Genomic DNA, 27580 nt, shown 5'->3' with positions numbered 1-27580 from the left:
GGCCCAGGGATCATGACCGAAGGCGTTCCAGAAAATAGAAGACGGTGGCGGCAGGAAGCCCCAGGAACTTTAATGAGCACGTTGGCTGCAGCACATCTAACAAGTAGTTCATTTTCTGCCAGCGAAGGAGAACTGGGTATGCAGTTTATTTTTAAGAACATAACCAGGCCCCTGGGGGATTTTGTCAGAGACTTGGAAATGCAGAAAGGGTATAAAAATACCTTAGGCCTGGTGAGAGGGCTGGGGAGGTCTCAGCCTCGTCAGAAACCGATTTGCTGTGTCCAAGCCTGTTCGAAATGCCACTAACAAAAGACTTGAGCTTCCGAAAAGAGTGGAGTAATTTTCTTTAATGTGGTCAGTTGACAACTGCTGAAAATAAGTAGGGAAGCTGGCTTTGTAGATGATAAGCTGGTACTGCTTAGCTCTACCTGACAGTGTATTTCTGAGAGCTATTCAACAAATCACTATTCTATAGGCAATGAAAGTACATCACAATATAGTTTCTTGGCTTTTTCCTTTTGTTCTTTTTTTTTTTTTTTTGCCTCTGATTTTTAGCAAGATTATCCTTGTGTTTACTTTATGGGAAGCCAACAATCCTTTTCAAAAGTTTGAGGGATTCATGTCACAGGGGGATCTGGTCTTTGGTCAGGCATGCGGGTATGCCCTGGGACAAGTAAGGCCGCCTTAGGCAGGCAGGTATGTGCACAGGCGCAAGGTTAGGGAACGTGTGAAATTGTGGTGGCGAAGAGGCAGAGATACAAACGAGGTACACGGAGGCTGACAGATACTTACCAAGTTAAAGAACAATACAAAACTATGTACCACCCTGAGAATAATGAAGGTACCTACCACCCAAGAGGGAGTTTGCCAGTTGGTGAAGCCTGAACTTCGCAACCTTTGTGAAATCTTTGTGAAAGCTGCATCTTCCAAGAACGTCCCAAACGTCCTGGGCTGAAGGCAGTGCTCACTCACTGAGCCCCCCGGGGATCCCCCCCTTGAGACTCTTTATAATACTTTCAGATTACAGAAAGCAGTGTTTTGTCCATTTGCCCCCTTCTATTCTGTCCTGGGATAAAAGCCTTGTCCCTCACCTGGGTGGCTCTGTGGTTGGGCGTTTCTGCCTTCGGCTCAGGCCGTGATCCCAGGGTCCTGGGATCAAGTCCCATGTCAGGCTCCCCGCAGGGAGCCTGCTGCTCCCTCTGCCTGTGTCTCTGCTTCTCTCTGTGTCTCTCATGAATAAATAAAATCTTAAAAAAAAAAAATAATAAGCCTTGTCCCTAAGGGTGGCGCTGGAGGCAGTGAGGAGGAAGCTATGGGCTGACCTGGCTTGGCCTGGAAGCCAAGCCCTGGGACCACAGGGCCAGGTGTGAAGGATGGCACTCACCTTTCAAGGCACGGAGGTGGTGACATACTTGGTTTCTTCTTGCATATGCTCCTGTTTTTCTCAGAGTTATAGAAAACTCTTCATTTGGTCTGTCATGCCAAATTAATTAGTTCACAAACTTACTGTATTTTTCCATGGATGGTTTTACATTGGGCATATACGAGCAATTTATCTGACCAACCTGAGATTGGATATAGGAATTTGCCTCCAAAGGTGCCTTTAAAGCCGAGGGCAGATGTTTTCCTTTGCAACCTGCTGGGGTGCTGACACCCCTCCCAGTCCAGCTGTGCTCTGCCTCTAACTGCTGTTGGCCTCTTGACTTCCTGTTCCTGGTCATCTTTTCTTATGTTACCTCAACCATCTGTACCCCCAACAGATAATCCTCCTAAAACAGATCAAATTCCTTTTCGGCTTAAAATCCTTCAAAAGATTCCCCCTTACCCTCAGGATAAAATCCAGTCTCTCTGTGACGATGGGCCTGGCCCATCGCAATGCCAGGTTGGCCAGCCCTTCCCCACTAGCAGATACTCCTCCACCGGCTCTCCCTGTTTAGAATCCCTGCCTCCTTCTGCCAGGATAATTCCTCCTGCAAACTACCATTTCTGTCACTAGGTGTCATGGGCGGTTACCCTTCTCTCAGTGCTTTTCCCTGTACCACCCGACAGGGCTTTCTTTGTAAAGGGGTCTGGAATAACGTTGATTCTTATGTGCTCTTTTGCATGAATGAGTGGAAGACCCTGTAACTCTACATGCTTCTCTTTAAACCAAAAAAATTCTACTAAGTCCTCAAGTTTGTTAGCTGATTCTGACAATTTCATATTCAGTCTCATGCTCAGATTCATTCATGCTCAAATGTTTGTTCAGTGCATGAAATAGTGACATTTCATCACTTTATTTAAGTTCATGTCATAAAAAGATGCAGGAGTTGACTTGAATTTTTAGTAATTGCTATGATAAACCTGGATCTCAAACTACTGCCTGTGTGCCACTGATGGGAAGCCACTGTTTAAATGATTAAGAAAGATCTGAGCATGTTATGCCTCTAGGTTTGGCCTCACATACCCCACAAGACACTGTGATTCTCTGATCATAGAAATAAAGTTCCCTTTAATTACCTATTCTTATTATCTTTCTTCCCCACTGGACCATAAGCTTACGAAAGCTTTGTCTTGATTACCACCCTGCTTCACCTGTCTCTCCCTCATGCCTAGAACTTAGCAGGTGGCCATCGTCTTTATGAATGAACATAAAACTGTAGCATGTTTTTAGTATTACTTTATGTAAAGGCATGTGATTACCCATATTCATATTGGCATCAAGTTGGATAGGGAAATTATAATGTGAAAAATAATTCTTATGACCATGTAGAATCTTCATGAAGACTTCCTGCATGTGTAAGTTTTAATAACTTTGATTGCAAGTCTAATAGGCAGTTTATAAAGGCTTTCAGGGATTAGCTATTGGGCATACATTTAAGCACGATTCACGTCCTTCAACATTCTTTAGCTTAAACTTCCAACTCCTTGAAAATAAATTGCTTTAATGCTTCTAACCCTGCATTCCATTAAAAAAATGAAACTTTATCAACTACCTATTTAATTTATCCTCACTTTAAGTTTAAAATAGCAAGACTTTGTAAAATCCTTTTCAACGACTTTTACTAGTATAAGCTACACTCTTTAGATAAGGACAAGTATTTTTTTTTATGTGTGCATAACTCATTCAGGTCAGTAATTTTGTTTGCAGTTTAACCACTCCAAGGGAATCCTTGGTGGGAAGGTAACCTCCATTTTTCTTGTAGAAGTTTTCAGGCCACATAGTTGCCTTGGTAACATCAGAGATGCACATCCTGATAACAGCTGATTTACATTTCTATAGTTAGCTATTCATTCTTTCTTCTATCCTGTTAAGCAAAAAATAAAAGCCTCCTAAAACTGTCTTCCTAAAACAGGAAAACAAAAACTATGATTCCCACAGCAGGTGGAATACTGAGGCTCCTATTAATTACCCAGGCTACCTCCTAGATGAGCTATATCAATCAATTCATTTATTTTATAATGTACTGTAGGAAATGATATAGGCTGTGATTTGGGGTGACACCTATTGATTAAAAATAAATTCCTACTTGTAGATATGTACCTAAATGGTCAGTTTACCAAAAGACAAAATAATAGGCACACTTTGTTTTTCATTTCATCATTGGAGAAAAGTTGCTATTTCTAATCCCACTTGTTAGCAGTGGGTAGGATTTTTTTCCTGGAGACCAACATGAAACACAGTTTAGACCCCTAGGAAGCAGATGGTTGCAGAGTGCATGTGGGAGAGGCAGATTCTGATAGGTTACCAAAATGAGCGCAGTCTTCACTCTTCCCTGTATTCCTGCCCTTTGCAATATGACTTTGCAGCTCCTCCATCATTAAATGGCTTTTTTCCCCTTCCCCTTGAATCTCAACTGGCCTTAGTGATTTGTGTGCATGAGTAGGATGGAATAGAATGGTGGTGTGCCAAATCTGAGTATTCAAAGAGATGCTGCAATTTTTTTTTTTTTTGGACCCTGTCTCTCAACTAGCTCCAATTGGCCTGCTGGAAAATGAAGCCATGTGGAAAAGAGAGACAGGCCATCCCAAGAGAGGCCATAGTAGGCCAGCCGTCCTCCAGCTGGCCTGGCAAGTGACTGAACACGTTTGGCTGGGGTCAGCCGAGACTGGAAGAGTCAACCAGCTCAGCTCAGCCCAAACTGCCTAACGGCTGAAGAGTCACCTAAACAAATGGTTACTGTTTTAAACCACTAAGTTAGGCGGTGGTTTATTCTGGAAAAGCTAAGTAATGTAAACATATTTAGCAACATTCCTAAAGTGAGCAGCAAAAGAAGGCTAGATCTACATGGTTTTAAAGTCAACTTAAGAAGCCAGCATTTTTGGGATCCCTGGGTGGCGCAGCAGTTTGGCGCCTGCCTTTGGCCTAGGGCGCGATCCTGGAGACCCAGGATCGAATCCCACATCGGGCTCCCAGTGCATGGAGCCTGCTTCTCCCTCTGCCTGTGTCTCTGCCTCTCTCTCTCTCTCTCTCTCTGTGACTATCATAAATAAATAAAAATTAAAAAAAAAAAAAAAAAGAAGCCGGCATTTTTAATTCTTTTGTGAACTCTTTATGTTTTTTAGATTTTAAGGAAATCTGTCTCAGCATTGCTCTTGATTGCACCAAGGTTGAAGTTATACAGGGGGGAAAAAAAACCTGACATATTTTCTGTTTTAATGGAAATAATTCAAAAGTTTTACCTTCATGGTTGTTATCCAGTACAGGATTTGGGGTATAAACCTCTCATCATGCATATAGGCTGGTATGCTTTAATCTCTGTTATTTCTTTAACAGTGGGAACATTAAAACAATGGCTTCCTAAAGAAGATGAGGGGAATGTGGAAATGGCCTTTGGCATTGAAGTAGATAAGGAACAACCAAGATATGATGATGATGATACGTAAGTAGGTCTTATCTAGATGCCTGAATGAAGCATTGGTAGAAAGTTAAAAATGCTGTTGTTGAGACTTGGACCATAGTCTCAGAAACCTAGCTATAGAGATTAAGTTTTACTACACACATGGGTTTGTTTCTGGGCTCTCCATTCTTTCCCATTGGGATTGTTTCCTATCTCTGAATGAGTGATATTCTCTTAAATTACTGTGCCTTTACCATAACTTTTGGCATCTGGTAGGGCTATTCCCATACCTGCTTCTAGTCTCCTTATCCTTTTCTTCAAAATTATCTTAGCTATTGTTGCCCTTTACTTACCATATACATCTTCCACTTGTAAAATGTCATGAAAAGCTTTGCTGGAATTTTGAGGAGAATGGCATTACATTTGTTGATTGATTTAAAGCATTTGACATCTTTATGACCATATAGCTGAACATCCATGAATATAGTATAGCTCTGCATCTCTTTATGTCTTTTCTTAAAATATCCTTTAGCATTTTTGTAGTTTTAATCATGATAGAGGTACCATTTAACTTGGTGGTTGTTGCTGTTGTCATTATTAATGGGGTTGTTTTTCTTTTACTGTTTCAACTTAGCTACTGCTAGTGGATAGAATGCTATTGATGCTGTATCCTGTGTAACCTTGCTGAACTCTCTTATTAGTTCTAAAACTTGGAGTCCTTTGAGTTTTAAAAATTTTACACTTTTTAAATAAGCATATACTCACATGACTTCAAATTCAGAAGTTACACCCTTTTCGTAGTCTTCCTTCTATCTCTTTACGTCCACCACACAATTCTGCTTCCCAGAGTCAACCAATCGAATATGCCTCTTATGCACACTTCTCCTGAGGAATTCTATTAATCTGTAAGCCAACATGTAGACTGTGTATTCTTTTTTTTTTTAAAGATTTTATTTATTTCTTCATGAGAGACACAGAGAGAGAGAGAGAGAGGCAGAAACACAGGCAGAGGGAGAAGCAGGCTCCACTCAGGGAGCCTGACGTGGGACTCGATCCCGGGTCTCCAGGATCACACCCCGGACTGCAGGCGATGCTAAACCGCTATGCCACTGGGGCTGCCCTAGACTGTGTATTCTTTTTCTCTCTTATAGAAACAGATTGATAGTGCACATGCTATCCTGCAACTTCCTTTTATCATTTAACATTGTAGTCTGCATACCTATCATAATATACAAATAGTAGCATACATGCAGTTTAAATTCCCTGAAAAGCCAAGTATTAGGTCGAAGAGTATGTACATTTGTAGCTGGATATTGTCAAGTTGTCCTTCACAGAGGTTACATCTATGAACACTTCCACTGACAGAGTATGGAAGTGCCTGTTTCCTTGCATGTTTTCTTGCTTAGTGTGTTACCAAACTTTTGGATCTTGCACAACTGATAGGTTCAAAAATGACATTTCAGGTTAGTTTTAATTAACCTTTCTTTTTTGAGTAAGATTGCCTTTCCATGTGCTTAAGAACCATCTTTATTTCCTCACTGGGGACAATTTTATTCATAGCCTTAGCCATTTAAAAAATTAGGCTACTAACACTGCATTGATTTGGGGAGCCTTTTGCACTTTAGGGAAATTGATCTTTTATCTATAATATGACTCTAAATATTTCCCCCCGTTTTTTATTTGCCTTTTCATTTTTCTTATAGCAGCTTGTGCCATGTAGAAATTTCTCATTTTTATCTAGTTAGGTTTATCAATGATAAGAAACAATACCAGGATTTTTTTTTTAGCACTTTTATGATTTAATTTTTTTTTTAGTTAAATAACTTATTCCTCTGGAATTTCATTCACATCACACTGCAAAGTGTGGCTCCAACTTTACTTTCCTCTAAATAACTTCTTACCTACTCTAACACTTTTGAAAATTTTCATTTTCACTACCAATTTGAAATGCCACTTCTATGATATACTACAGTTTTATATGTATTTACTTCCAATTCTTATTCTTTCTAGTTTAATTATTGTATTATAAATATATTGTTATATAATATGAATTATTATTTGGGAGGGCTAGTTCCCTTAAATACGTTCCTTTTTCAGTATTTTTTTTTCTCTAGTCTTTATTGCTTATTTTTCCAAGTGAATGTTAGAATCATGGAAGTAAATAAAGGAGGGAAGGAAGAGGGAGAATTTTCTCAGCCTGCTTCCTGCCAGTAGAATTTTGGAGTCCAGCAGACTCATTTCAATTAGGATTATCTGTGTCCCTTTTGGTCCAACCTGGCTATGTTTCTACATATATATTTCTTTCAAAAATTTTGTGGACCTCTGTAAATTTTACTGGGATTCACTTTATTAGACAAAAGCCAGATCCACAAATCCTTTTTAGACAAGTGCTTCTCTGTCTTGAGCTTTTGCCTAGATTCTGAAGGACAACACAATTAAGCTCCCTGGAAACCCTACTGTTTGATAATAATCTTGAGATTCATCCACGTTGTCCTATGTATCAGTTGGTCATTCCTTTTTATTACTATGTACTATTCCATTATATAGATAGACCATAATTTATTTATATATTCACCTGTTGATTGATAGTTGGGTTGTTTCTAGTCTTTGGCTATTATAAATAAGGCTGCTGTGAATATTTATGTATGTCTTTGTGTAGACATAAATTTCATTTCTCATGAGTAAAACCATAGGAGTGGATGACTGAGTCATATGGTAGGTGAATGTTTCACTTTAAAAAAGACCTGCCAAGGTATTTTCCAAAGCGGTTGTGCCATTTTTACAGCCCATGAACAGTGTAGAATTGTTCTCATTGCTTGATATGGTCAACTTAAAAAAATACTTGGATGGTCTGGAAATGCGGATATTGAGAAATCAACATTAAAATTAATAGTAAGAAATCATAATACTCTGAGGTCTCTAGAATAAATAAATATGTAACATCCTGGAGGGATATAGCCTCAGTCCAGGCTATGTTGAATTTTGTCATTAAGGCACTGGTGAACATGAGTTTACAACTAAAAATAGAATCCACTATGAAAGAGAGCATGCGCAACAAGTAGCTGAATTAGACCATAAAGAATTCAGATAATACAATTATCCTATGAATACTTAATATTTATATAATAATTAAAATTGTACATTTAAAAATATCTAGAGTAAGGAATGAAAACATAAGAAAAAAGCCAATCTATCAAGAGCAGGAAGATTTGATAATTAACCAAACAGAGCTTCCAGAAGTGAAAAAGAATCTGGTAGAAATTAATATTCAAATGACAGTTTAAATACAGAATAGGTGCAGTTAATGAGGGAATTAGTAACTGCCAGAAAGACTTGAAGTAAAAAATATTGGGAAATGTGAGAGAGGAGTTAAGGGTCATGAAGGTCCAATGTGTATCTAAAAGGAGTTCCAGAGGAAGAGAATCAGAGAAAAGCAATATTCAAAGCAATTAGAGCTGTGAGCTTTTTATAGTCATTGAAAGCCATACACTGTGATCTCTGAGCAATAACCAAGCAGGAACAGTGAAAATAAATTCACACCTAGACACATCATACTTCAAACTGTAGAGGAATGAAGACAAAGGGATGATAGCTTAACAAATAGGAGCTTGAATTGCTGGTTCACCCCAGATGCATGCCCTCCGGTTTTAATGAGGTCCTCCATGGTATCTGGCAATCCTATGCCTGGCTTGCTTCCCTCCAAACCCTCCACCCTGCATATTCACCCCCATTCACCTCAGTCTTGTCCTGGGACCATGCCTCTACTTCACGGAGCTGGTATGTGGTTTGTAAATGGAATGGTCTTGATTATCTGGTTCCAAAACGTCTTTCTATCCACATAAGTCCTCATTGCTTTCTCTTTTCCTGACTTCTTCCCCAGACAAAAAAAAAAAACTGTCTCCCTGCTGAAAGCACATCCTGGCACAGGCGCTCTGAATCCCAGGCTTTCTCAGAGAACGTGTTCGTATTATCTGTCCTCCTATACTTTTTTTAAAGATTTTATTTATTTATTCATGAGACACAGAGCGAGAGAGAGAGGCAGAGACACAGGCAGAGGGAGAAGCAAGCTCCATGCAGGGAGCCCGACGTGGGACTCGATCCCGGGACTCCAAGATCACGCCCTGGGCTGAAGGCAGGCGCTAAACCGCTGAGCCACCCAGGGATCCCCTGTCCTCCTATATTTTTAATGTCTGTTACCTACTTTCTCTCAGCGTATACATGTGCCCAAATCTGTCCCTTCTTGAGACAACACCAAAAAATCATTGCCCTCATTTTCTCAAGTTAACGCTATCCTTTCAGAGCCAGGCTTCCCTCAAAGGAGTTTAAGCTTCTTATCATCACTTGTTTACCTCCTACTGCTTGCTTGCTCTCTTTCTTTCTTTTTAAGATTTTATATATTTATTTGAGAGAGAGAGAGGACACAGGTTACAAGTGAGGGGGGAGGGGCAGAGGGAGAGGGAGAAGTCGGCTCCCCGCTAGGTAGAGGGCTTGGTGTGGGACTCGATCACAGGACCCTGAAATCATGACCTGAGCAGAAGGCAGAGGCTTAACTGGCTGAGCCACCCAGGCGCCCCACCTCCTACTTGCTTTCTTGATCCACTCTATGATGGTTCCTGCCACATAGCACACTTTCTTGCAAAAGTCATCTATTACCTTGAAGTTGTCAGGTCCAGCTGTCATTTGTCATCTTATTTGGCTTCTTGCTACCTGGAAATTTCCTGCCTCCTTGGCTCCCATGATGAATACTTTCTTGGCTCTTATCAGATCTCCTTCAGCCTCTTTACTCGCCAAGTAAATATGGGATCATTGAGATGGTTTTCTTGGTCTCCTGCCTTCTTCCCTTCTAAGAATACCAGTGTTGAGGTCTTATATACAATTTCAATTCCCAGTCCTACTAATCAGTATCTGTGAGGACTTGGGCAAGCTTTATTAACCTCTCTGAGCCTCAGCTTCTTTATAAATTGATGGTGAGAGGGCAGCCTGGGTGGCTCAGCAGTTTAGCGCCGCCTTCTGCCCAGGGTGTGATCCTGGAGTCCCGGGATCGAGTCCCACATTGGGCTCCTCCCTCTGCCTGTGTCTCTGCCTCCCTGTCTCTCTCTGTGTCTCTCACGAATAAATAAAATCTTTAAAAATAAATAAATAGATGGTGAGCATGTCTACCTCGAAGTGCTGTATTCGATGAAATAGTCATGTGTAAAGTGCTTCAGGGCAGTCACTGGTGTATGGGAAGAGCTCGCTATATGGCAGCTGTTTTATTCTTTTTTTTTTTTCTCTTCTCTCTTCCTCTCCTTTTAAATATAAGAGTAGATGGGTATTAATAAAGGTTGTGGAGTCCAAGTCCAACTAAACATAATACTGATTATCCCAATGTTGGAAAGCCAGGTTGATGTAATAAATAATTCATTACTTGGGTGAAGATGCAACCATCAAATTGCTTACGTGGGGGTGGGCATGAGAAGGGGAACTACTTTTCATATGTATTTTTCATTGTTTTGATATCATAAAGTTGATTTTTACCTCTTGTTTCCAGAAATTTTGAAGAATCTGAAGGTGAGTTGAGAAACGAAGTGGTGGAGTGCCTGGAAAAACCTGCTACTCCCAAAGAGGAAGAGAAGAGACGCCTGGCTTCTCTAAGGCTGCAGAGAAGTTAGGACATAGAGATGGGACAGACACACAGGAATGTGCAAAATTAAATGAAGGTTCAGGGAGTATTTCTACTTGATCTAACGACAAAGTATGCATCGCTGATGAAAACAGAGAAACATCAACAACCCATCATAATATACAAGTGTGATTATTTTACTTTTTCATAAGTGACTAGTACCTATGAACTGCAGCATCTGTTTGAGCACAAGTCATTGATTCATGAGTTTTCTAGTAATCCCAGGGATTTATTTTTATCCCAGTTTAGACCATGAGACTGACCAATTCGATGTAGAAATTAATATTTTACTTCAAAAATTCTATCAAGGAATCTTTTGGACAATATATGTCACAGGCAGGGCCTTCCTCTCCCAATACACCTCCAACAATGTGAATATATTGTTTCATGGCAAAGGGGAATTAAGGTTTCGTGGTTGCAGGTGAAATTAAGGCTGCTAATCAGCTGACCTCAAATAGGGGAAAGTTATTTTTGCTTATCCAGGTAGACCCAATGTAACCACAGGCCAGTTTAATGGTAGAAGAGGGAGGCAGGAGACAGAACCAGAAGATGTCAGTGTGAGAGGGGCTCAGCCTGGTGCTGTCGGCTTGGAGGAAGGGGCCACAAGCCATGGAATGCAGGCAGCTTCTGGAAGCTGGGAAAGGCCAGGCAATGGGCGTCCCCGGAAGCCCACAGAAGGAACACAGTCCTCCTGACATGCTGGTTTTAGCTTTGTGAAATCCACTTTAGACTTCTGACCTACAGAACTGAAAGCTAATAAATGTGTGTTGTTTTAACTAAGTTTGCTAATTTGTTAAAACAATGATAGAAAACACAGTGTACAAACTAATTCACTTAATCAATCAACCATTTTAGAAAACTGTAACTTTGAAATTTCTTAAGTTCTATTGCATATACTATTTTTTTTTTTTTTTTATGATAGGCACACAGTGAGAGAGAGAGAGGCAGAGACACAGGCAGAGGGAGAAGCAGGCTCCATGCACCAGGAGCCTGACGTGGGATTCGATCCCGGGTCTCCAGGATCGCGCCCTGGGCCAAAGGCAGGCGCTAAACCTCTGCGCCACCCAGGGATCCCGCATATACTATTTTGAAGTGGACACGGACACTTAGGGAGTAGGGTAACTGAGCAAAGAGGATCAAGGCATGTCATGTTAATTATGCCCAAGAAATCATTTTACTGTTTTATTGAATTAATTTCTACTAGCTTCAAATGTACAGATTATAGACTTCTTAAAGGCAGAGACTCTACCTGGTTCTTATATCTTATGCTGGTCTTTTTATAAATGGTGCTTAGCAGAGCCACATTATAACAATTCCAGTGTTGAACACATGCCTGCAGTTTAGCTATTTATTCATTTACTGTGTTGTTGCTGTGAAGGACGGAGTGGTTACCTTTCTAAGTGATAGAATTCTGCTTGAAATATATGCTCTAGGGATCCCTGGGTGGCAGCAGCGGTTTGGCGCCTGCCTTTGGCCCAGGGCACGATCCTGGAGACCCGGGATCGAATCCCACGTCGGGCTCCCGGTGCATGGAGCCTGCTTCTCCCTCTGCCTGTGTCTCTGCCTCTCTCTCTCTCTCTCACTGTGTGCCTATCATAAATAAATTTAAAAAAAAAAAAAAAAAAGAAATATATGCTCTATAATACAAATAAAGCTAAAATTGCACATTGATACATTGCTGAGCCAAGAAAACAAAGATGAAGTGTTGGTCGGATTATTTTTACATTTGATATAATTTCATTAAACGTGGGGAAAGTATCAGGATTCCCCTAACTGTGAGGAATGTCCCCTTCATGCCTGTATCTTCCTGGTGTGTGAAGTACTGTTCTTTCAACTCGGCGTATAAGGGTTATAATCTACTCTTTTAGGGAGAGTGCTTGGCATGGTCACATCATGAGGCTCAGAATATTTAAAAATCTCTCACCACTGTGTTAATGTCAACGTTGGTAGCACAGGACCCCGAGAGACTGGAGCATCAATTCTAAGAGTCTTTTACTGGTCAGCATATGCATGTTTAATTACTTCAGAACATTATGTGGTTCAGACACACTAAATCTGTTGGTGTGCTAAACAAACACTCAACAGTATTTGAATGCATGGAAAATGAAACACAGTTCCTGAAAATCCCAAAGACCAGTAAGTTGTAGGCAGAGAGAGAGAAAAAAAGAATGAATGTTTAAGGTCAATGTTTAAGAAGAAACCTATCAAGTCTGCTCCAATGACAAGATGCTTGGCTAAAGTCTCCTTTAGCCAATAGCCACCAAGCCTTATCATTCATGCTCAGATTTTGAGTTCTTTGCTATCAAGTAGGAAGTATCCACTGTGGCAAGTATACAAATCTGCAAGGTTTTCCAACCTACTTCAGCTCCTAATTCACCTTACCCACCTTATGTACACAATTACCTAAATCATGTTCTTGAGGCACACTTGATTACTTTATTCTGGGTTTAGGTTAGCTGCATGTGTTAAGTTGAAACTACTGATTAGACTTGCATGTGTTTTTAGAATAAATTTTATTAAAAATTATGCATCTCGGAAAAAATTATGCATCTCGGTAACTATATATCATAGCTATCAAACTGATCATTTTTTAAGTGGTGTATCAACTCTTAACTTCCCTTCTAGGTATCTTGTAGCATGTATAGTCCAAGCAAGCATGTAGCACTCAAGCGTTAGAACTGATGCTTCTTTAAGGCCCAGGGTGCCTTGGACTTAGGATGAGGACAGAGGAAAAAGAATCAGCTGAGGTAGGGAAATTACAAGGGCATAATTTGATTCTAGAAATTTGCATGACTTCTTGTGGATAACTTTCTCCTTGTACCCAAATCTGTTGACAGATTTAGCAGACACTCTACTTACTCATATTATAGTCCTGGAGTCTAGGATACATTTACATGATTAAACACAAATATTCTGAAAGCATTTACAATTATACTGGCCACTCTCATAATTTTGTCTATGACTTTGTAAAAAGCCCTGAAAATTATTAAAGTGTATGAAACTCTGCAGTGTTTTTGTAAGTCTGAAATATTAAAATAAAAAGTCTATTAAACCTGACAACCTATTCTTCTTGGGTACTAGAGGCAAGACAATTTTGTTTTACCTTGAAGTTCTTTTTCTTTCCTCCCTCCCTCCACCTTTGCCTGCCTCCTTTTCTTTTTTTAAATTCCCAGCATGTGGAGCTTAGAAATATTAGTAGTAGATAACAATTCAGCATTGGGAGAATGCATGGGGGTACCAATGTACCATAAGGAGAAAGTACCCAAGATCATGAAAATCGCTTTAAATCATAGATACAAACAGATTTTGTATCTATTAAATCCAAGTCATATTATATACAGATTATTATCAAAGAACATGGAACATGTATTTTATTATGCACAACCCAAATAAGAATGTGAATCCCCACTGTTGGGGGTTCGGGATATACCGCAACAGGACCATTCAAAAACAATGTTTTATAGGAATGAATAATCACTCAGAAGTTCCCCAGACAGACAGTAGCTGACATATTGTTTTGACACTCTTCACGGTTATTGGTCTTTCCAGAAAAAAACAAACAAAACACGTAATATCACATTAGCAATAGGGAGGGTGAAGAGATATGCAAAGTATGTTTCCAGTGATGTGTGTGGCAAATAAAAATAATTTTGAAGAAATAGGATTTAAAAATGCTTTACAGAATTTCAGAATCTTTTTTTTTTTTTTTTTTTCCTGTTCTGCATCCTTTCCTTCTGCTTAGTCTACTTCAATTTATCTTTAGTCCTATGGTTTTCTGAGGGTAGACAGGTGACTGCAGGGGGCGGTGGGCCGAATCTTGCCCCAAGATTAACTATAAGATAAGAAAACCAAGTGGGCTGCAGTCAGAACATCCAGCTTATAATCCTGATTTTGTCCCTTAAACAGCTTTGTGAGACTGAAGGAGTCTTAAGGTCTTTAAATCGTGGTCTGTAAAGTTGAAAATAAAACTGGACCAGAGGATTTGTAAGGTCCTTCCAGCTTCCATGTCCACCAGTCTTTCTTTTCTAAACTGAACCATCTCCACCCAAAGCTATGTTGGTGGCACATCATCCTGGGGCTCTGCTTTGCTGCTTTTTGATCTGATGACAGAAGGAGGCCTGCAGATGAGTCAAAGGTGGAATTGGGAATAGATGACGGAGCTGGCTGGGTCCATGACTGAATGAGAGGAGTTTGAAAGAGGGAAAACCAGACCTCTTTCACATGCCCTCTAACACAAAGATGTATCAGACTGGGCTGGAGGTCGATTCACTGATCTAGAAGGAGCGAATTCTGTATGCAGAGAACGCCAAGTGCCGTGGGGCTCTGTAGCCGTATCTGCACATCCGCATACTTTCCGTGCTAGTCGTTCAGCACAGACGTTCTGTTCAAGTCAGCACATAGTCCTAGCTATTGACTTAATAACCTACCTTGAGTCCTACTATTTTAATAAGGAGGCTTGATCACAAATGACATTTACTATATATTGTTACTCTTAATTATTTTATAAAGGGAACTTTAAAAAAACTTTTATAGTTTTCAAAGTACTTCCCATCTCAGAATCACTAAGGGGTAGCGAGGACAGGTACTACCACCTCCAGATTATAGATGAAGAGCCGGAGTTTCAAAAAGATTAAGCAGCAGCCTGAGTAGTAGGAGGTCTGCTGTTTGTAAATAGTGACAGTGGGGTCAGGCTCAGGTATTCTGCCAGTCCGGGGCTCTTTTTGAAATGCCACTTTGTACAATGTATGATGCTGCTAACAGAGACCGGGAGGATGGAGCTGGTTACTCCATCATCATTATGAGAAGAACAACTTAGCAGGATGTTCTCATTCAGACCTTCTGATGGACTTAAAGCTGACTTCCAGTCCCCGGGAACGTGGAACTGTGAAGGGATTGGTACAAGTGTCCCGGGAGTGCTACACAAAAAGCTACTTCACAAATCCCAAGCTCCCGACAGGGATGGATTTGGGGCAGCACCGGCCTCCACGAGCAGACCCTTGGCCATGGAGTGGTCACAGTCCGCCTGGCTCGGCCCTGCGAGCTTTTAGAACACGATGCAGCCTGCTGCAAGTGTCTCTTCTCTTTAAGAAAACCGTTAGGCATCTTCAAGAAGGTCATCCACATAGTATTTAGAACTTAAATGTACCAAAATCTGTGTTTCCAAGATGGCAGAACAATTCTAAGTGCTCATCAACTAATTGTCAGCTCTCCATTTCCCTTTCTCCATTTCCTTTTTTTCTAAAGGGAAATTCTCTTTCCTGGTTTCTAAAGTACAGTGATTTGACAAATCAGATCGGAAAAAGACGGGTCATACCAACAGTAAGACTGTTCATTTTTTTCTTTCAGATTCATATTTTTCAGAATTTGAGACAGAATACTAATCTTACTTTTTTTTTTTTCATTTAAACCATTTAGGTAATTTTGCCTTTTTTTCATTTTCATTGAAATCAATATCCTGTCTATATACAAACTGCTGAGTACATTGCTCAGGCTGACTTTATCACCATACGGAAAAACTTTAGAAAAACACTAACATATGAAGGTGTTTAGCTGTTTTATATAAAATACCTTTGACTTTTACAGATACGGCACTATTTAAGTAAGTTCTCCACAGATGACAGGAATGCCAGTTCGAACTCCTGATCAGAGAATCTGCTCACAGATGCCCGAGCATTGCTTCGGATTTGGAGTCTCTTTTCCTCAGACATGGAAAGAATATGAACCATGGTCTCAGCGTAGTCTTCTTCGCTTTCAGCCAGAAATCCAGTTATCTCTCTTTGGTGTGGAACGACAATGTCGAGCTTCGGGCCCCCTGAATTGTGTGCAAGGATAATTGTGCCAGCTGCCATACACTCGACAACTCCTGAGAAACAAACAAAAGCTGTGTAGTCTTTTAACATTTTGAGAGCGTTCATAAGAACAAGGATGAGCAGAAACCTCTATAAATATTAAGACACTCATAAGAAATTTAAGTAAATGTTGCGTCTATAAATTTGCTTATTAAAATTCCGCAGTACCAAATAAAAGTTTTTTAGTTTCGAAGCTTCACAATAATGCTCTTTCGTTCTTAACTGAAACAGACAAGCAGGTGGAAGTCTATAACAAACAGATATACTGCGGACACTGAAACAAAGCAGAAGACCATACAGTGTGAGCAAGAAGGCATATGATTAATGGCTACTGATAAGTTGTAAAAAGATATCAAAAGCAAAATCTCAGGAGTTCAAATCACAGCATCAGGTTTCCCTCCTCCCTCCACTTCCCTTCTCCTCTGTTGGCTCCTGCTTCTACCCACTTCTGAGCCGTTCTTGTTTCCAGCGTTTTGTACTAGGGCCTCCTCTCGCTGGGCACACTTTCCCCAGGCAATGAGGTAACTCATCCGTGGGGTTTCTGCAACTACCAGGACAGTGACGCCAGCTCCTCTGTTTCCAGGTCAAGCCCCTCACCGGCACTTCTAGACCAGTGCCCACTGGGATGCACACACACCTCCGTGTCCCACCAACACCTAACTCTGCGTGCGAGGAGCCCGGCTCGTCAGCTGCCTCTCCTCTTGGAGTCCATCTCTAGGGGAAAGCCATCCACCACTGACACACTTGTCCAACTCAAAGCACCAGGAGGTCCCCTGCGACTCTTCTTTCTCCTTCGCCCAACAAATCCAATTCATCACCAAGTCCTGCTCAATCCTGCTTCAGAATCCGCTCGGGCATGTTCGCCTACCACATTCAGATCCCACCCCATCAGGGTGCCAGGGCAGCCCCACACACCCTCCTGCCTTCCTCGTCTGGCTCTCTCTGCTCCTCACCAATCCACCCCTCCACGTGGCACCCGGAGTGAACTGGAGGAAACAGAAAGCTTTTCAATCCAACACTTAAAATCAGTCTATCTTCTCCCACTGGCATCACACGGCCACCTGATCTGGCCCCAGCCCCCCGCTCCTTTGGCAAGCTGTACCTCCGTCATCCCTTGAGCATGCCTGTGAAGGCTCCCTTTGTCACACCTGTCTCAACGCTGTTTCCTCTGCTGGATATTCTCCTCTTTTGCAAGGCTGGCTTCTAATTATTGTTCAGGTCCCAGCTTACAAGTGACATCATGTCCTCGGGCAATTGTTCTCCGACCTCACAAATCTACATCAGGTGTTTCTCTGCTTGCCCTGACATAGGTCTTAGCACCCTGTCCAGTAAAGTGCTGTTTAACTGGTTTGCATCACACGCAGAGCTGGGGGTCTCTGAACACCAGTTTGCGTCCCCGTCATTTCTCCGCACCCACCACAAGCCTGGCACCGTGCATGCTCAGTAAGTCTCTGCGGAAGGAAGCACAGGAAGTCAAACCCCGTGCAGAAGGTTTGAACCAGAGTTCTTGCTGTATGTCTAAGCTTAGTCGTGTGCTACCAACCAGGGATTGACAAGAGTAGAAGATAAACTGTAGCCTTCGCAAAGGAAACTTCACTTTTATGTTCTTCCATTTTCCCTGAACACCGAGCATGGGAAGGCACAAAGCCACCACTGGAGGTGAGTCAGATACTTAAACGGGATTCAGCAGGAGGAGGAGGGGAGGCCATTCTAGTAATGAGTAGGGAATCAATAGAAGAGCCAACAGAAGTACTGTGTGGAGCCCAGCGGATTCAGCTTTTGGTGTACAACAAAATCACCCGAGGAGCTTTACCAAAATACATCTACCCGGGCTCCACCCAAGAACTCAGATTTGGTCCTTGAGTGAGATTAGGCCGGGAACCTGTACTGGTCCGCAGATGGGGTTGGGAGGGGCAGAGAAACTGTGGTAGGTAAGAGCAGGGACTGTCTGAGGGATGATCCAGGCTTTACCTCTTCCTGCGGCTGAACAAGGACGAGTTCAAAACCTCTCTGTGCCTGAGTTTATTTGTAAAATGGAAATAAGAGGGATCCTGGTGTGGCTCAGCGGTTTAGCGCCTGCCTTTGGCCCAGGGCATGATCCTGGAGACCCGAGATCGAGTCCCACGTCAGGCTCCTAGCATGGAGCCTGCTTCTCCCTCTGCCTGTGCCTCTGCCTGCCTCTCTCTTTCTCTCTCTGCATCTTTCATGAATGAATAAATAAATAAAATCTTTAAAAAAATAAATAAAAATAAAATAAAAATATAAAAAAAATGGAAATAAGAATATATATGAAGCAGGATTAAGTCAGATAACACTTGTAAAAATCCCAACAGTGACTTCTATGCAGTAAATTGTCAATAAATATCACCTATTATTACTGACTACATACTGTCATGTCCTGCAGGGTCTCAAATGAAAAGAGCTTACTTGGTGGACCAGTGGAAGAGCATGAAGACTTGATAAAATCTTCTACAGTATTATCATAGTATCAAGAGAACCTAAAATGTACATTCTCATGGCGCCAAACGAGTTGCTTAAAGGACAGACTTACCAATCCCAAAATGCTCGTTCCACATGGTATGCAGACCAATTGTTGCTTCAGACAAGTAATGCTTCAACTCGTCAAATGGGATGTTTATTTTAAATTCCACATCTTCTTGAATTCCTAGATCCTCAGAAAGCCTTCTCAGTTGGTTTACCCTCAGCTCATCATCTTGGTTACGACAACCTCCAATGAGGACAAGTTTAAGTGAAGGAAGTGGCTCAGCCACCTTCTTATTCAGCAACTTAGCAAAGGCTTTGATCTGCAAAGGATGATTCTTTTCAGGCCGGAACTGGCCAACGGAAACCAGTAAATGTCCTGGGGTCGTCTTTTTCTCACGTAAGGGAATGTCCAGAAATGTCTGCACGTCACAAGGTGGATAAACAATGTTAGTGCAATTCCCAACCTTCCACAGTGAGAGAATGTGATTTAGTGTCCAGGAAGAATTGACCATCACTACATCACTGCAAGAACCAACAAGTCCATAAATAAAAGCAAATAAATAATAATAGATGAGCTTTAATTTGCTGAGAAAAGGATTCCTGGTAATGAAGGCTGCATTGTTAAAGCCAACATTTTGATTCTTCACTACGGAAAGCATGTCGGTGCTGATGGTGGGATAATGAACATAGCTTCCGACGTGACAACCACCTAAATACTTAAACAGAGGAAGTGTGAACGCGTATCCCATTGAATCGATGTAAACGTCGGGAACACACTGCATTAGAGCTTCCCAGCCAAGAAAAATGGACCCTAGACTTTGGCCCAGCAGTGTGAAGTGAGGATAGAGTGAATCTTCCACAAGGTATCGTTTCCTTAAGAAGACAAACTTCACTGGGTGAGTGAGTTTGATGTTAAATCTTTGGAAAGCGCCTTCTAGTATCTGCTGTCCACTGACGTCGACATCACCAGTATAAACGACGTAAACTGCTTCAGGGTACCTAAAATAGAATGTAATACTTAAGGTTTTCCTTAGTGTAGGTGAGAACCAAGCAAAAAGTTGTAGATAATTATTTTCTCACAAGGTTACTAAAAGTAACCTTATTTTAGACTGAAAAAAAGGTTTTCCACGTCTTTAATTCATTGTTCTTGGTCTACTCGTTCTCCTCTTTCCTGAGTCTTCTGCTGCCCTGCGAGTGAAATGTTAGTCCTCCAAATGAGATCTCTAGTTCTTTGCTATTTCCTCTTCTAAGACTTTCGCATAGAGCAGACATCAACAAAAATTGCTGATCGACATTTCTGTCTTTAAGAAATATTCAGAAACTTTATTTTGACAAATTTCTCAATATAAAAATGGTACTAAAATATTAATAACATTCAGAAACAAGAGTTAAAATTTACTAAATGTATCTTTAGATAGAATTGTAAATGCTAAAGCATCACTCAGTTTTTATCTGAGACATGCAACAAGATTCTTCAAGCCAGATCTGGTGCCTGCATCAGCCTCTGGTTGCTTAAAGATGATGGCCACAGACTCTTTGACATTTGTCGAGCGGTGGGATCTACGCCACCTCCTATGGAATAACAGTGGGCTCTGTGACTCTTTTAACCATTAGTCAAAGGTGACATCTTGCCAGTTTCTAGACCCAGACTCTAAGAGCGGCAATTTCTACTTCGCTCTAGAGAAGTCAGCTGTCACATGAGGAGTCCAGTATCCTGAGACTGCCGTGTTGTGTGCCAGCCCAAGGCAGAGGCTGCGGGGGGACAGAGATGCCTGACCCGTATCCCACACCCTCACCCACAGGAGCTGCTGCCACCGTCCCAGCCCAGGAAGCAGACAGGTTAGCAAAGGCCTTCAGATGACTGGCCCCAGCTGCCATCTAATGCAGCTGCTCGGCATGAGGGATTCCCAACAGGGCCTGTCAGTGTCTAAACTGTTAGAAACAACAATAAATTCTTGTTTTAGCCATTACAGCAACAGGTCAGCAGAATGTCATCTCTCTGTTTGAAATCCTCATACAGTTTTCCACAGCATTTAGAATTAAACCTAAACTCCTTACCCTGCTCACTCAAGTCCTGTGTAACATGAGGCCTCTACTGTCTCACATGCCCGCACGGTCAGCCAAATTGGATTCCTTTCTGTGAACAAGCCAAGGTCCTTCCTGTTTTAGGTAACTTGTAATCCCCTCTGCTTTGAATTCTCTTTTCTCACCTTCATTGTCTTTTCCTGAGGCTGACAGTATGGCATGTGGTTTACAACATGGACTCTGGTTAACTCAGTTTCCTCACCTGTCAAATGAGGGTAAGAGTAACAACCTCATACAGTTGTAGTGAGGACTGAGTGAGCATGTAAAGCACTCCAGGCAATGCCTGGCATAGAGGTAAGTGCTCAGTAAACGTCAGCTGCTTTTGTCATTTAGACTCCATTAAGTGTTACCTCCTTGGAGATTTTCCCTAATCACTCATCCTAAAGTATGGAATCACTCTCATGTTATCCTATTTTAATTTCTCTCGCCGCATTTCTCACCACTTGATATTTTTCTTTGTTTATTATCTTGTCTCTCTCTCAGCTAAAATCTAAGATCTGTGTACGGTAGAGCTATCACAAAACTTTACTACTGCCCTCAAGAGCTAGATAATCCAGTTCGACAAGTTCATGCACAGAGTTATGAGAAGCAAAGAACAGGAGGAATTAGAGAGGGAGTAGGGAAGGCCTGAAGGAGGAGGCCGTTACGCTGGGATTTAAGAAAATGTTTTGGATCTGGGCAGTTATGGAAGATGGCAAAGGAAATGCGGGGGTGGAGGCTGGGAGCCAGGATTAGCCGACAATAGAGAAATGTAAAGCGAAAGGAATTCCGTGCGAGGGCTCAGGAACTGGATGAAGGGCATGTGCCAGGAAGCAGTGTAACCGTAGAAGAATAATAGTTTTCCTCCTATGATACAATCATCAATGGAACTTCTACTTTATTATGTTTGTTCCTCTTTAAAAGGGAATCATAAACATTTTGGGGGTGGGGATGGGATGTGGGTGGGGAGAAGGAAGCCTCAAACTTTAAATGACTCTAACATGGTAACTTAAGACTAACTGGTAATGGTATCAACCTCAGAATCAAACAAACACTTTCACAGACATTATTTCCTGCGGCCACTACTGACTAAAAGTATTTAGGTTTAAAGTACTCCCCATTACTTAGTCTATTTCTGTTTATTTCTTCTCCACACATTCTTCCAAGGAGACAGTTATCCCCACTACATTTTGCCATCAAAAAGCCCTTCTCTTCCCTATTTTTTTTTTTTTATCATATCAACTAAAATTCAACATGCTCTTGTAATGCAGGTTGGCATATAACAGAAGTATTTCCTTATTGAAGAACAATTAATTCCTGGCTACAGAGAAGGTAGTGGAGCAAGCTGAATATCTGGACAAGGATTTTTCTTTAATGGTAATAATAGAGTAAATGAGCTAGGAGAGATGCATACCTACTTTTTCTGCAGGGCCCTTAAGGCACACCACAAAACTCTTTCTCCTCCTCCACCGGCATTGCAGTATGGATGAAAAAATGCAACCACCGTTTGCTTCTTCCCATTTTTGCTGGTTGATACTGACTCTTTCTTTTTCTGTAGCAGCAGTCTGATTCCCCAGAGGATAACGAACAGACATACACATAAAGTTCCACAGACTGTTAGCCCAGGGAGGAATAATGAATAAAAAAATCTGAAACAAGAAGGAAAATGTAAAAATTGACAAAATGCCTATTCTAAAGAAACTACAAATTAAAGTCTACTTTTACATAGCTACTTTATACATTAATAGTGAACACAAAAGTTTTATAGCTGGGAGTCTGCTAACAACATACTCAACTTTTAATATTCTAACACACAAAATGTCCAATGTCAGAAGGGCAAATCCTCCTTAATTCCGATCTCCATAGGATGCTACCAATTCAGTATAACTTTTCTTTTTAATTGGCAGTGAAAAATCAATGTTGATTTGATCAACCTTTCTCCTAACAGTATATGTGTTAAACGATTAATAACAAATTTAATTACTAAGCTAAACAAGATATGATTAGGAATGGCAATTGATCCTCAAATTTATGACACAGACTTCTAATTAGTTAAAAGTCTGATGAAATAGTAAATCATTTTTATTCTCTCACTTCACCTCAAACAGAACCATTTCTGGGGCAAGAGGAACTTAGATACCTTCACTTCTATTACAAGTTCTGCATTTGATCTGTTTCTATGACCCTGAAATAACTGCCTTCCCTCCTGTACCTCTAAGCGAGTTGCCAAAAATGCACCAACCTACTTCACACACATTGGTGAACTCACTCCTATTACAACACTTTGATGTCATTGCCTCCATTTGCGCTTAATAGCAGTTTTATCCACCATTACTTTTGCACTATAGGTACAAATGTAAACATAATGAAAAAGCAAATGTTATTTTCAATTATTATAAAAACAGTTTTAACCTTGAAGAACTACTAACAGGGTCTTGGGGACCTGCTACCGTCTATGACTGTACTTTGAGAACCATTGCCTTAAAGGATGAACAGAGTTTGACAGAAGTGGAAAGATTTGTCATTTATTTAACATTTGGAATATATGAATTCATTAAAGCAATATTATACAGCTTTCCCAGGACAAGCCAAAAGCCCATTTAACTTAAAATGTGGCTGACCGGGGATCCCTGGGTGTCTCAGTGGTATGGCACTTGCCTTCTGCCCAGGGTGTGACCCTGGGGTCCCCGGATCGAGTCTCACACCAGGCTCCCTGTGTGAAGCCTGCTTCTCCCTCTCCCTATGTCTCTGCCTCTCTCTGTGTCTCTCAGAAATAAATAAATAAAATCTTTAAAAAAATGTGGCTGACCTATATTACATAATACAAAGATTTTTATGACATTTCCTTCTAACGATTTAAGTGGTAAGATTCATATGATAGATTTTCAACTTGACCTATTTAACTTAAAATCAGGAAAAAAGGGCAGCCCCGGTGGCGCAGCAGTTTATTTTATTTTATTTTATTTTATTTTATTTTATTATTTTTTAAATTTTTATTTATGATAGTCACAGAGAGAGAGAGAGAGAGAGAGAGAGAGAGAGGCAGAGACACAGGCAGAGGGAGAAGCAGGCTCCATGCACCGGGAGCCCGACGTGGGATTCGATCCCGGGTCTCCAGGATCGCGCCCTGGGCCAAAGGCAGGCGCCAAACAGCTGCGCCACCCAGGGATCCTGGCGCAGCAGTTTAGCGCCACCTGCAGCCCGGGGTGTGATCCTGGAGACCCGGGATCAAGTCCCACGTCAGGCTCCCTGCTTCTTCTCGCTCTGCCTGTGTCTCTGCCTCTGTGTGTGTGTGTGTGTGTGTGTGTGTGTGTCTCATGAATAAATAAAATCTTTTTTAAAAATCAGGAAAAAAAACCCATATTAATGACTAAAGTTGAGCCAGTCCTTTATTGAGTCTATTAGTTTTAAAGACTCAGACTCTATAGATAAATTTATTAAACATCCTCCATTGCTTGCACATTAAAACTACTCATTTTACGGGCACCTGGGTGGCTCAGTCAGTTAAGTGCCAGCTCAGTTTATGATCTCAGGGTCCTGGGATGGAGCCCCTCATCAGACACTGGGCTCAGCAGGGAGTCTGCGAAGGGTTCTCTCTCCCCCTCTCCCCACCTCTAAAATAAATAAATCTTTTAAAAAAAAAAACTACCAATTTTAGAATTTATTTAAATATAACTAAAAATATGTGCCATTAAATAATGTTTATCATAGAAACACAAGGCTTTCTTGGTGGCTCAGTGGTTTAGCACCTACCTTCAGCCCAGGGTGTGATCCTGGGTCCCGGTATCAAGTCCTGCATTGGGCTCCCTGCATGGTGCCTGCTTCTCCCTCTGCCTGTGTCTCTGCCTCTCTCTCTCTCTCTCTCTCTGTGCGTCTCATGAATAAATAAGGTATTTTTTTAAAAAGATAACTGCAATCAACAGTGAGTCATTCATTCAACAAACATTTATTTAGCCATTATAATGTGCAAAGGACTGAATTATGGATGTTTCAAATGGCAGGGAAGAACATGAAGCCTCTGAAAATAGAATTTCCTGTCCAAAATATTTTAAATAATCATTATAGAATCTGGAGTAGAGGAGACAAAAGTGAAGAAATAATACCCAAAGTCTGGAGAGAATACCGCTTTTCGGGATGCTATGTGTTAATTACAAATTTTCAACCTGAACAAAAATAGGTTGGTGTTACAGACCTCTGTAGATGGAATATACTAGGTCTTCTTTTTATATAAATACATGAATACAGGGCAAAACATGTAAAATGCAGTACTATTACTAGAACAAATGTAGGAAAAAAGTCTGTTTTTTTTTTTGTTTGTTTGTTTTTTCCACCAACATGTTAACAGTCGTTATCTCTGGATGGTAGCATGCCTGGTGATTTTTCTTTTTTGCTCATCTATTTCCTAACTTTTTTTTACAAGAAACAATGTAGTGACTATGTGATAAAATTTTATGTGACTATTCTTCCATCAACCAGAAATAAAGATCAGCGGATAATCATGGGGCTGAGGATTCAACATGAACTTTCTATCTGTGAACTAAAACCGTCCCTGAGAGGGCTCAGGAGGCCAGCGCGGAGCCCCATCCCTCAGTCCCACGAAGGCCGAGCATCACGCCCCGAGTCCTGGGGAGGAGCTGCCTGCGCAGACCCCGCCGCCAGCGCGCATCTCCCAGAGCGTCCCAGGAGCCGCCAGGAGACCCCCCCGGCCCCCCGCGTCCCCTCGGGTGTCACTCACCCCGCCCGCCCCGCCCCCCAGCTTCCGGTCCCGCGGGATCAGCACTGCGGGCCGGGGGTGCGCGCGCATCTCCCAGAGCGTCCCAGGAGCCGCCAGGAGACCCCCCCGGCCCCCCGCGTCCCCTCGGGTGTCACTCACCCCGCCCGCCCCGCCCCCCAGCTTCCGGTCCGGGAGCCGGGGGCCCTCTCCTTCGGTTTCGCCAGAGCCCGTGCCTCTCTGCTCTTCCCGGAAAACCAAGGCCAAAACCAAACCATTGCTGCTGGTAGGACAGTGGTTTTGTCTGCAAAGCTGACGGAGTCGATGACGTCTGACCATGACCGTGTCGGTGAGGAGGGGCGGCCACGACGGGAGAGGGAGAGCCCATCCTCCACCAAGGGACAGACGCGGTAGTTCGGAGGGCTTCGTGGCTCAGTCACAAAGGAAGAGGAGAAGTGAGTAGGAACGATCCGTGACAGAGCGAGGAGAGCACCAGGAGGGAAACGCCGGCCCTCACCGCACGGGGCAGGCCGACACGAGGCGGTAGGCGGACTCTTTAATCCGGTCAGCTCCAGTCTGACTGGAAACTCCGAGGTGAGAGGAAAGCGCTGTCTTTGCGGAAACAGACGAGGACCGGGGCAGGAAGACCCCCTCCCCGCAAGTTCCAGTTGCACGAGGCGGACAAGTGTCCCCGCGAAAGAAAACGCCTGCAAACCCGCCCCACCGCGCTCCTCACCTCAGTAACTCGCACAGGCACCAGCCCCCTTTGGCGGCCGCCATCTTCCCTCGACCCCCGACCTCCGGAAGCGCTTCGCTGTTACTCTTCTCTATTGGCTCCTGAGGAAGCGGGGGGCGGGGGGTGTTCTCTCCGCCTCCGCGGGGCCCATCTTGCGTTCCAATTGGCTGCTGGCAGTAGCTTCCCACGGCCTTCCAGCCAATAGGATCTCCCGGGGAGGAGACGAGCGTTCGGCGTGGCGCACAAGGGTCCCGCCTCCAGTGGGCGGGGCCGGAGCGGGAGTTGGGCTGGGGGGCGTGGCCTGCGATGGACACCGGCGCCCCGCCCTCGGCTCCCTCCCCCACGGGAAGCCCCCCGCCCCGGGCCCGCGGGCGGTTGAGACCAATGGGAGGTCCTTGCGCGCCTCGGGTCGATTTTCCAGGTGCAGAGGTCACCCCCGGCGCGGCTGTAACGCCTGGGATCCGGCGCTCGGGAGCCAGGCGCGGACCCGGACCGGGAGCCGGAGCCGGAGCCGGCGCCCGCCGCGCCGCACCTTCCCCGCCCGCGGCCGGCGCGCCCTGGGTCCGCATCTCCGCGCCCGCCCCGCGGCCCTCCCGGCGCTCGCTGCAGGCCGCAGACCGAGTCCGCAGCGCGCCGGCCCGAGGTAGCGGAGCCCCGGGGAGGACCGGCCCTGCCAGGGTGCGAGCGCGGCTCCGGGGCCCGTGGCGCGCGTCTGACCCACCCGCGGGCGAGGGCAGCGGGTCCCGGGCCTGTCCCCGTGCGGGCGCCCGGCCGCAGAGATGCAGCGCTCACCGCGCCCTTGTTCCCCCCCCCCCCCCCCCACCAGGTGACCGCAGGATTCGGTGCCCCCGGAGGACGATGCTGCAGCCGTAAGCCGAAGAGGCCGGTCGGACAGTAAGTGTCGTTCCCGGGCGCCGGGCGCGCACACCCACCTGGCGGCCCCTGCTCGCCCACCTGGCGGCTGGCGGCCGGCGTCCGCGGGGGGCGGGGCGCGGAGCCCCAGCCCGGGGGCAGTCGGGATCCTACCCCGAGCAGCCCCAGGACAGGCGGGGGCCCCGGCGGGTCTGCAGGACACTTTCCCATTCATCTTGGTGCTGAGGAATCTGAAGCTGGCGACGTAAAGTGAGCGTCGACTTGCTGCCGCGTAAGAGCGCGAATTGCCCGGGCTGATTAAATTAATTGCCCAGAGAAGTTACTCAGAGTGTGCGGATCTCTGTACGGTCTATTCAGGTCCTGCAACTTTTTTTTTTTTTT

General features: G+C 43.3%; 1 protein-coding gene and 1 pseudogene across 2 annotated transcripts; one reads left to right on the top strand and one right to left on the bottom strand.

Moving 5' to 3' along the window:
• The first annotated feature begins 12 nt into the window (after window positions 1–12).
• Window positions 13–10614, top strand: LOC140608245 (serine/threonine-protein kinase Nek5-like; annotated as a pseudogene).
• A 2364-nt stretch (window positions 10615–12978) lies between these two features.
• On the bottom strand, window positions 12979–26546 carry ALG11 (ALG11 alpha-1,2-mannosyltransferase). Of its 2 annotated transcripts, none has more exons than XM_072783245.1 (4): window positions 26327–26529; window positions 22298–22528; window positions 18883–19814; window positions 12979–16345 (listed from the first exon to the last, which is right to left on the bottom strand). In XM_072783245.1, exons 1-4 carry the CDS (start codon window positions 26368–26370, stop codon window positions 16074–16076), a joined length of 1479 nt encoding a protein of 492 aa, XP_072639346.1. In that variant the 5' UTR covers window positions 26371–26529; the 3' UTR covers window positions 12979–16073. The 2 variants fall into 2 exon arrangements, with proteins under 2 accessions (XP_072639346.1, XP_072639347.1); XM_072783246.1 differs by lacking the exon at window positions 12979–16345 and adding an exon at window positions 16374–17782 and having other exon boundaries at window positions 26327–26546.
• Between the last annotated feature and the right edge of the window lie 1034 nt (window positions 26547–27580).

Source organism: Canis lupus, chromosome 17 (assembly GCF_048164855.1).
Source record: "Canis lupus baileyi chromosome 17, mCanLup2.hap1, whole genome shotgun sequence".
Lineage (NCBI taxonomy): Eukaryota > Metazoa > Chordata > Mammalia > Carnivora > Canidae > Canis > Canis lupus.
This window is presented reverse-complemented; position numbering and strand designations above follow the sequence as displayed.